The following is a 10,463-nucleotide window of genomic DNA, read 5'->3' as shown; positions in this document are numbered from 1 at the left end:
TTTATGTTCACTTGGTAAAAATGAAGAAGTTGAATATTTCTTACACACCACGGAGTGTGCTTATAAATTCATACCTGTTACATGAAGAAAGAGTATTTCAGGACAACTTGTTTTATCACTTAAAAATATACACCTGGGGGCGCCTGGGTGGCTTAGTTGTTAGGCGTCTGCCTTCGGCTCAGGTCATGACCCAGAGTCCTGAGATAGAGCCCCTCGTCGAGCTCCCTGCTCAGCGGGAAGCCTGCTTCTCCCTCTCCCACTGCCCCTACTTGTGTTCCCTCTCTTGCTGTGTCTCTCTCTGTCAAATAAATAAATAAAATCTTAAAAAGTCCCAAGTATTATTGTATTTACTATCTGTTTCTCCATCTAATAATATATATATAATACGCATATGCATGCTGCTATGTTGGGTACCCAAATATTTACAAATGTTATATCCTCTTATTGAACTGATTCCTTTGGGGCACCTGGGTGGCTCAATCAGTTAAGTGTCTGCCTTCAGCTCATGTCACGATCCCAGGGTCCTGATCACTGGGGAGCCTGCTTCCCCCTCTCCCGCTCCCCCTGCTTGTGCTCTCTCTTTCTCTCTCTGTCAAATAAATAAAACCTTAAAAAACAGAACTGATTCCTTTATCATTATGCAATGCCCTTCTTTTTCTCTTAAAGTCTTTTTTGTTTTAAAGTCTGCTTTGTCTAATGTAAATCCCAAGCTCTCTTTTGTCTCCATTTGCATGGAATATATTTTTCCATCTCTTAACTGCCACTCTGTGTGTATCCTTACATCAAAAGTACCTTGTAGGCAGCACTGAGATGGGTCTTGTTGTTTAATCCATTTGGTCACTGTCTACTAAATGTAGAATATAGTCCACTTATATTTAAAGTAATTAATGATAGGTATGTACTGTTTCATTTTGTTACTGTTTTCTGGCTCTTTTGTAGTTCTTCTGTTCCTTTATTCTCTTGCTCTTTTCTTGGGCTATTTGATCAATTTTCTGTAATCGTATGCTTAGATTCTTTTCTATCTTTTTATGTATATACTGTAGGTTTTTGCTTTGTCGTTATCATTGGGTTTATATATAGCAACCTAAATCTTTATCAGTGTATTTTAAGTTGGTAACACTTAACTTCGAATGCATCCAAGAGCTCAGCTCCCTCCCTTAAATTTTAAGCTTTTAATGTCACATTTTACGTCTTTTTATCTTGTGTATCCCTTAACTAATTACAGTAATCATAGTTACTTTTACTACCTTTGTCTTAACCTTCATACTGTCTTTAAAAGTGATTAATCTTCTACCTTTACTCTATATATTTCCTTTCCAGTAAGATTTATTCTTTTATATATTGTTAATTTTATATATTGTGCCTAATTAGCACCCTTCCTTTTAGGTTTTAAAGAAGTCCCTTAACATTTCTTGTAAGGCTGGTTTAATGGTGATGAAAGCCTTTAGTTTTACCTTTCTGGAAAATTCCTCATCTTTCAATTCTGAATAACTTTACTGAATAGTGTATTTGGGGAAGGGATTCCCCCCCCCCCCACTTTAGTTCTTTTAAATATATCCTGCCACTCTGTTCTGGCCTGCAGTTTATGCTGAAAAGAAAATGTGCCAATAGTCTTATGAGGATTTCCTTGTACATTAACAACTTGTTTTTTCTTCTGGCTTTTAAGATTCTGTCTTTAACTTTTGACATCTTAATTATAATGTGTCTTAGTGTGGGTCTCTTTGGGTTCATCGTCTTTGGAATTCTCTGGTTTCCTGGATGTGGATGTTTGTTTCTTTCTCTAGCTTAGGGAAATTTTCAGCCATTGTTTTCTCAAGGAAGACTTCTGCCCCTCTCCTCCTTCTGGGATTCTTACGATGGGAACATTAATCCATTTGATGTTGCCTTGTAAGTCCCTTAAGCTATCTTTCCTCTTTTCATTCTTCTTTGTGCTACTTAGATTGGGTGAGTTCTACTGCTTTGTCTTTGAGTTAAATGATCCTTTCTTCCGCATCATGTAATCTACTGTTAAATGCTTCTACTGTATATTTTAGTTCAGTTACTGTATTCTTCAGCTCTGTGACTTCTATTTGGTACTTTCTCATATTGTTCATCTCTTTGTTAAAGGTCTCACTGTGTTCATCTATTCTTCTCCCCAGTTTGGTGAGCATCTTTATGACCATTACTTTGAATTACTTATTGCCATTTCGTTGTTCTTTTTCCCCCAAGTTTTTATATTGTTCTTTAATTTGCACCATACTTTTCTGTTGCTTCATTTCACTTGACTCTCTATTGGTTTCTAGGCATTAGATGAAGCTGCCACCTCTCCTAGTCTTGAAGTGAATTCATGTAGGAGATAAACCCTGTTGTTCAATCCTGCCCTAGCTCTTGTCTCTCATGTATTTGTGCCTGTCCAAGCAGCCTATTAGGTTTTTAACAGCTCCCAAAACTAAGGATGTTCCAAGACTTGTGAGTATCCCAGAAAGGAGATTCTTGCTTGTCCCCCTATAGTCACCCCCCCCTTTTTTTAATAGTGGCTGGCGTTTAACTAGGTACATAGACCCATAGCTAAAGCTAGCATAGTCAAGTCTCTTGCAGGCCATGTGACTAAGGCCTGGACAAGAGTTAAAGTAACTTGGGCCTCTTGCACATAGTACTCTTAAAGTGGCCATGTCAGGGCGCCTGGGTGGCTCAGTCGTTAAGCGTCTGCCTTCAGCTCAGACCATGATCCCAGGGTTCTGGGATAGAGCCCTACATCGGGCTCCCTGCTCAGTGGGGAGTCTGCTTCTCTCTCTTCCCTCCTGTGTGTGCTCATGCTCTCACTCTCATCCTCTCTCAAATAAGACCTTTTTTAAAAAAAAGTGGGGGGGGGGGTGGCCACATCTTCCTCCTTCTCCCTTCACTATTGGGATACCAATGTTGGCAAGAGCTGGAGCAGTCATCTTGGAGCATGAGAAAGAACCCATAGTTTCTTGAGAATGGCACAGCAGCAAAATATGAAGTGGGTGAAGAATCCCAGACTGCTTATGCGAAGAAGGGAATAAACTTCTATCCTGTATAAGCTAATCTGGGTTTTTGTTACCACAGAACTTGTACCCTAATTCAGGGGCGTATTGGAACAGCACTGTCTTAGCCATAACGAAGTGCATTACATAACCAGCAACTGTTTATGGTACAGCTCCCAACAATCAAAAAGGCAAGATATCTTTATTAAAAAGGCAGTACAGTGTTCTGGAAAAAAATGTTTCTTCAGCCCTGCCGGTGGCATTTACTGATAGTAAAAGCTTGAAAAAGTCTTAATTCTGCTGCTACTAAATTTCTGTTAATCTACAGTACAGGGTTGTTGGGTGGAAACACTTTGAAAGTATAATACTGCTTATAAACAAATTATTCCCTCTAGTTTACAAAATAACTTTAGGCTTAGCGGTGCTAGCTTAAATCACTCAAATGATTCCTTTTCACGATTTAAGACAGTGAAAAGAGGAGGATGATCTAAGCCACTTGGGGGATTGTTTCCAAGTGTAACAGCTAATATTTGAAAGCAAAGAGTGCAACATGTCACAGAGCTCACTGGGACTAAATGAAGATTTTTAAATAATATGAACAGAATTTAAAATTATTCTATCACAACATTCTTTGGACAATTTGTCCTGAATCTTTTACTCTGAAACGATGGGTTTCAACCCACTCCTTAATGAATATTTGGCAGGAATGATAAGAGTGGAGGTTGAAGGGACAGGGTGCCAAGGGGTCATTTTTAACACATGGCCCTGGACACCAAGAAGCCAAAGGAAATTAAACTTTACTAATGGATGATCAGATAGGTAAGGAAGTATTTGTGGCAGAACATCCTTCATGTTTCTGATCTGCCCCCGAACAGCCAACCTATGCCCCAGTTTCTCCGATGCCACCGGGGCCCAGAGTCAGAGTTCAGCTTCACCAAATCCTCTGAGAAGGGAGCCGAGCAGTGTTGCCCTGTCTGTTCTGTTTGGAAGATCTGCCTATTTTTTCTTAAAAGCCAGCTTTTTAACCCCAACCACTCACCAGTAACTTATTTTGAAGTGATGAGTGAATACTTAAGATCTCAACAACCAAAAATCCCCAAAATGCAAATTTTCCACCAGCAATAAAAAATAAGCCTGAATTGTCAATAGAGTCAAATCTCCCAAATTTGCGATTTGTATTAATTGTATTAATTACAAGTTTTCCAAAATATATGGTGTGACTATAAAGGAATTAGAATGAGTTCAAATATCATGAAGGTGTGTCACAATTTTATCTGTACTTAGAAAGGCCCACTCAAAACCTACAGGTGTCACGTCCTTGGAACAACTGACACAATCCATAAAATAGAATAAAAACGCTACATTAACGCTAATAAAAATGCTACATTAACTGCACTTAAAAGGGAATTCTCGGACCTTGATGTATAAAATACAGTCGGTTAAGAATCGGGACTCTTGGTTTCAGCTCAGGTCACAATCTCAGGGTCATGGGATCAAGCCCCACATTGGGCTCTGCACTCAGTGCAGAGAGTCTGGTTGGGATTCTCTCCTTTACCCTCTGCCCCTTCTGCTTGTGCTCTAAAATAGATTTTAGGAAAATTTAAATACAAAATTGCAAAAAAGCTGGAGAAAAGAAGAGGAAAAGCAAACATTTATAAAGTGTCCATAGGATGCCAGGTGCCCTAGTGCCTTACCTCATCTGCTCCCTTCGACAACTGTGAATGAAGTATTATCCTCATTTCACAATGAGGAACCTGAGTCAAGATAGCAGCTTAATGGATGAAGACAAAAAGATTGTGAATATTTCTAGCAAATCTAGGGTTTCAATCTAAAAATGTTTACATTCATGTTGTACCTTGGCTTCCTGAGACGGCTTAAATCTTTTTCACTGTGTTCACTGCTGCTATTAGACTGTAATTCCCTTGCAGGCAGACAAGGAACTAAATTTTATATGCTTTTAACCAGGGACAGACCAGCAAAGGCACACTGAACAGACTTGTTTTTCAGTAAGTGTGAAACCAGAATGACTCTTAATCAGGTTGAAAGTGTAAAACCAATTCTTAAGATAACGTACACCAAAAGAATATGAAAATATGCATTTATTACCGACAAAGTAGCATTCCCCACAGAGATTTTTTTTCCCCAGTTACACACACACACGCAGACACACACTATATAGCAGGACAAAATTACATTTTTCACATACACCAAAAAAAATAAGCACATGTCCAAAAAACAATCAGAAAGCAGCAAAAAAATCTTTGAACACTAAAAATCTGTGAATAGAGACTCTCCTTAGGTATTTTTAATGAGAAAATCTTCATTGATTTGCCTGTCACCTTCATGTTTTAAATATATATTCATCAAATCAGACTTTCACTTGGTGTTTTTACAATTTCTGCAGAAAATACATGAAGTTTTAAGTGGCTGAGAATATAATGTGTTAGATTTATTAGTATGTTAAAATGATACATAATTTTTCCTTTACAGCTCAAAACCCAATGTAAAACTAAGTATTAACTTTGTCCAGTAGAGAAATATAAAATGCTTACAAACACAGTATGGAGTAATTACTGCCATATGTAAACTGAAATGTACTTGACCTTTTTTTTTTTTTTCCAAACATGCCTCATCTTCAAGCTCCTTTTTCACACTGATAAATAAGATGACCAGCACTAACTCAGACAATAAACAAATGACAGTAAGCACATATTAGTAAAGATATTTTGGTGGAAAACAAAGTATTAAACAACATCCACTTACTAATAGGTTACCAAGTTTTTCAATGTTTACATGAGTTGTTACACTAGTAAAAATGTTATTTTAAAATATGTTCATAATACATGCATTAGGCTAAGAGGAGAAGGCTCTTTTAAAAATTTTTTTCAAGAAAAAATTACCTTTTTAAAGAGAAAATGTCCAAGTGAGAGGATAAAGACTTACGATTCATTATTTTTTGACCTAAGAAGAATATAAGAATCTACAAAACCCAAATTAAATGCAACTCTTCCATTTATTCAAGCTGTCAAGTCAAAAAAAATAATTTTGTCATTCCTGGCACAGATCCAATTCGCTGTTCAGAGACATGTTCTTGGATTAGTCCACTATCTCACAAGCTTTATTTTTTAGAAGACTAGAATTTGTTTTGGCACTGTTAATTAGTGTAACTCAGAGATAAAGGATTCTCTCATCTAATTCCTGCTCAGTTTAAACTAGATTTTTTTTAAAGACAATGGAGTAGGAGCAACACTGTAAGGAAGGACCTAAAAGCTTAGGTTCTAGAAACATGTTTTAAAACAAATCAGTGCTTCCCTCACTCTTGACATAACACTGAGAAATTTCAAATATAAATTGTAGAAACCAGTATATGAAATCTTAAGAAAAAATCTTACTAAAAATAATTATAAAAATGCTTTTAGAAATTGAAGATGTAAAATACAACTGACTTTAAATTAAAAAAAAAATCAAAACCAAACCCACACACACTTTACAGGGTTATTCCTTAAAAACCCTTATTACTTGATTTTTTTCTGTCAATCTTTTGGTTGCACGTTGCATCATCTAGCATCCATCTTGTGGCATTTCAAAGACATTCCGCTACCATTTTTTTTTTTTAGATTTTATTTATTTATTTGAGAGAGAAAGAATGAGAGACAGAGAGCAAGAGAGGGAGGAGGGTCAGAGGGAGAAGCAGACTCCCCGCCGAGCAGGGAGCACAATGCGGGACTCGATCCCGGGACTCCAGGATCATGACCTGAGCCGAAGGCAGTCGCTTAACCAACTGAGCCACCCAGGCGCCCCTCCGCTACCATTTTTGAAGCCCAGTATGTTTTTCCCTAGAGATACCAATACAATTATAGTGTCAAGTTCTGTAAATTTTTTTAAAGGCTGATAAAATTCCATTTCCCAGTGGAGATAAGGTAATCCTTTCTAATAGGAAGGAATGAATAGATTTGTCATAAATTATTATACACTAGTCTAGACATTGCCATATCAATTCTTTAAAAATTAAATATAACACTGGGAGGAAACTATGATTTGAGATGTAGCGTCCCCTTTAGACTCTGAAAGTAAGTAAAGTTCCTCTGGAATTAAAGCTCAGGATTACCAGGTCAACCACACTTCCTGTGATGGGTAACCCCTCCCCCGTACCTGTGATGTGAAACAGTAAATACCTTTTACCACGGAAACCCAATGACTCATGGTCAGTGGGCCAAGGACTTAAGTTCAACAGAAACTGAAGACTTAATTTCTATCAGATGAGGTTCCACAGAAAGAAGTTACTACGGTGTCCATCAACCCTTTGTATAGAACAGCAGGTTTCTAAAAATGACCCATCTCTTAGTCTTAACGAATCTCCTTTTATTCAGGTGAGCCATACTTACAAACAGGATTTAACCAAAAAAAACTCCAAAGTTCTCGCCCGTTACTTTTACTGAGAAGGCTGAGTGAACGTGATACGGCGCCGCCGCCTTTGGAAAGCCTTTAAATTCCATCTGTTAGGTTCCAACATATGAGGACCATTGTAGACAAACAATACGGTCATCTTTTCAGAATAAGGAAGATTTTGCAGGAGCTGTAAGTGTGAAAAGAAACGGTCCTATGATGCCATACATTAAGAAGCACAATTTGCCAACCTTACATGTGTCAAGTCAAATGTTATTTCTAATATTAATGAAACACTTAGGAAGGTGGCAATTCAACAGCTACACCCCGCCAGACCGTGATCCTTACTTGAATTACCACAGCTGACACCTGGCCTAAAGAATCCTCAACGGAGGCCTGGCCAGCATTCCCAGGCCAAATAAGATCCTACAACTGCCCAGCTTGACCCTGGAAGTATGTCCTTCAGAACTGTCCTAGGATCCATACTTGAACTCATTTATCCACAAATACTTCACAAGCACAACTTGAATGGTCTGTGAAAGATCGGAAGCCTGCAAATGGTGTGCCAGAGGCGTGGGCTTATAAGGTGTGTAAGGTGTGGCCAGGGTGTATGGTAAATAAGAGTATTAACAGGTCTGGCTCTTCCAGAGAGTATCTGCTGGGCAAAGAAGACAGATGATAATATTCAATAAAAATGCACATTGAAGATGGGCACTCCAGTGAAATTTTTCATGGCTACTTAGTTTAAAGAGAAAATCCGGTAATATTAATAAACACATCTTTGAGTATATTGGTCTTACAAATTAGCCACAGCATAAGACGTAACAAAAGAACATTTCCTGCTGTGATGGTTCTAGCTCTAGAATGGAAAATTCTTTGTAAGGATAATTCTGTTTTTATCCAAGTTAATCTGAGGAGTTAATCTGCGCCTGGGCAGTGGGACCAGATGGTCTTTTTGGGGAAATGAGGAGCGCCAGAATTTGAGGGTTCGTATTCTCCTGCCTCTTTTAAAAAGTACTAAAAGAGGAACTTCTCTAGATGAAGAGTAAGTGCCAAAAGCGGGGAGGAAATCTTGGTTCTAGAACATAATTCTATGCCTCTTATATTCTTCTTCCAATAATAAGGTTTCGGATGAAGTATGTCACTGGAACTTGTCCCCTTTATATAAGTATTACTGTAATCTTTTTAGTTCCTTTTTTGGGAGTGTTTCTGCTCATACTGATGTATCGGGCCATACTCTGCTCTGTGATGAGGCCACAGGGGACTTCTGAGTACATGAGCACTTTTAGATGACTTACTACCTACCTTTGGTGTAATAAAGAAGTACTGAGATGTATTTTCTTTACAAGCAGTATTTACAACCATTTCAAACACTCTCCGTTCATTGATCGGGTCCATTCCCTAAACAATGACAGTAACAATGATTACATTTAAATCGATTATAAGCTACAATAAAGCCCAAGTAAAAGAATAAGCACCACACCTGATTGATTTCATCCACGACTCTAAATGGACATCGATTAAGCTCCTGAAGCGCCATCAAGTACAACATGGTGGAAACACTTCTTTCCCCGCCGCTCTGATGGTGTGGGGTCAGCTCGTGCAGCTGTGTACTGCTGCGGAACTTGACTCGAATGCGAATTCCGTATTTATCATAGTCTTCCTGTAGAACATTAAAACGTTGCTGACAGGTTACCGCTTTCTCCGGCAACTTCATACTACTATTTGAAAATAGACTGAATAAGTCCATCAGAAGAGTAGTGATAAAAGTTTTATCTGAATAGATCCTTGAAGATCCCTAAAGGCTTAGAGATAGCAACTAGTTCTTTGATACTTTATTGTTTAATTGTAAGAAAGAGTTGATTAAAGTACCTGCTTTATAGAGTAAAGGACAGGATGAAACAGGAGAACAAAACTTAGAAGGGCTTTGGCACAGTGCCTGGCACGTGGGCAGTATATCATAAATGACATTTGTTACTACTTGTGACAAGCCCAAAGACTGTAGGTGACATCACTGTGGCAGAATCTACCATCTTACCAGGACTGAAAAGTGAAATGATGTTGGCTACCCTTATGTCTCACATCAAGCAGGTGAAGGAGTCACGGGGCAAAGTTCCTAAAGCACTACCTTGCTTTCTATCTACGTACGTAACATACATGCGAAGTTGCATACAAGCTAAAGTACAAAGACGCTGAGCTGTGAAGGAAAAGGATCTTTTATTGTCTCCATTTCTGTCCTAAGGAAAAACTTACTAGGGCAATTTTTCAACATTCACAAAATTAGAACACTAAAATAAGCTCAGTATATTACCAACTAGTTTCAACTATGATCAACACAGGACCAATCCTGTTTCATCTCTAACTCTATCCTCTCCTCTTTTTCAATGACTTTAAAGCAAATCCCAGGTTCATCACTTTACACATTTCTGAATGGAAATGATTTTACCTACCATTTGGCAGTGCATTAACTTACAGCTCAAGGAATTTTAGTATCAAATTTCCAAATATTTTCATTCCTGTGTACTCTTAAAAAAGGAAACCACAGATACTATACTGTATTTCAGTTGTTTGCCAATGTCTTCAGGACTCTTCTAACATGGACAGTGGTAGATTTATAAAGCAAATCATTCATAGCTGAAAAACCATTACCTATCTGGATATAAAGAGTTTTAGTAACGCTTGACTCAAATGTCACCAAAAAAAAAAAAAAGCGACCCTGATGGGACTCCCATAGGTGTTTCCCTTCCTCTGAACAATTTTTTAGTAAGTGAAGTTTTCACAGGTAGAACTCTAGAATAAACAATTTACACATACTTTTAGCATCTAATTAAAATTACTTGCCAGGAAACATTTGATTCAAATGCAATATTACCTCATTTTCTGTATGTAGATCAACTTCACCAGCACACTGCATAGAACTGAAAAAATTGCTGAATTTTTCATTAATTTTTTCTACGAGCTCTTTTAAAGGATTAAGCCACCTTTCTTTTACCTGCAAATAAATTCAATATAAAAGCACAATTTAAAAGTATTATTATATTCATAGAAAATTGTCCATAAAGCGAATTCAGTATCAGTTATCAATCTAGTCAT

At 37.7% G+C, this 10,463-nt stretch overlaps 1 protein-coding gene across 3 annotated transcripts in view; it reads right to left on the bottom strand.

The window, feature by feature from the left end:
- Positions 1–5,065: 5,065 nt before the first annotated feature.
- SMC5 (structural maintenance of chromosomes 5) overlaps positions 5,066–10,463 on the bottom strand; it is a 91,351-nt gene continuing 85,953 nt past the window's right edge. For all 3 annotated transcript variants that reach the window (XM_031023944.2, XM_006729498.3, XM_081802823.1), the window contains 4 exons: positions 10,243–10,362; positions 8,854–9,033; positions 8,676–8,771; positions 5,066–7,560 (listed from right to left, as the gene is read on the bottom strand). In XM_031023944.2, coding sequence (XP_030879804.2) covers positions 7,417–7,560; positions 8,676–8,771; positions 8,854–9,033; positions 10,243–10,362 — 540 coding nt within the window. In that variant the 3' untranslated portion in view covers positions 5,066–7,416. The remainder of the gene's footprint in view (positions 7,561–8,675; positions 8,772–8,853; positions 9,034–10,242; positions 10,363–10,463) is intronic.

Source organism: Leptonychotes weddellii, chromosome 14 (assembly GCF_054177405.1).
Source record: "Leptonychotes weddellii isolate Sample4059 chromosome 14, ASM5417740v2, whole genome shotgun sequence".
Classification (NCBI taxonomy): domain Eukaryota; kingdom Metazoa; phylum Chordata; class Mammalia; order Carnivora; family Phocidae; genus Leptonychotes; species Leptonychotes weddellii.
Note: the sequence above shows the minus strand (reverse complement) of the source record. Positions and strands in the feature narration are given on the sequence as shown.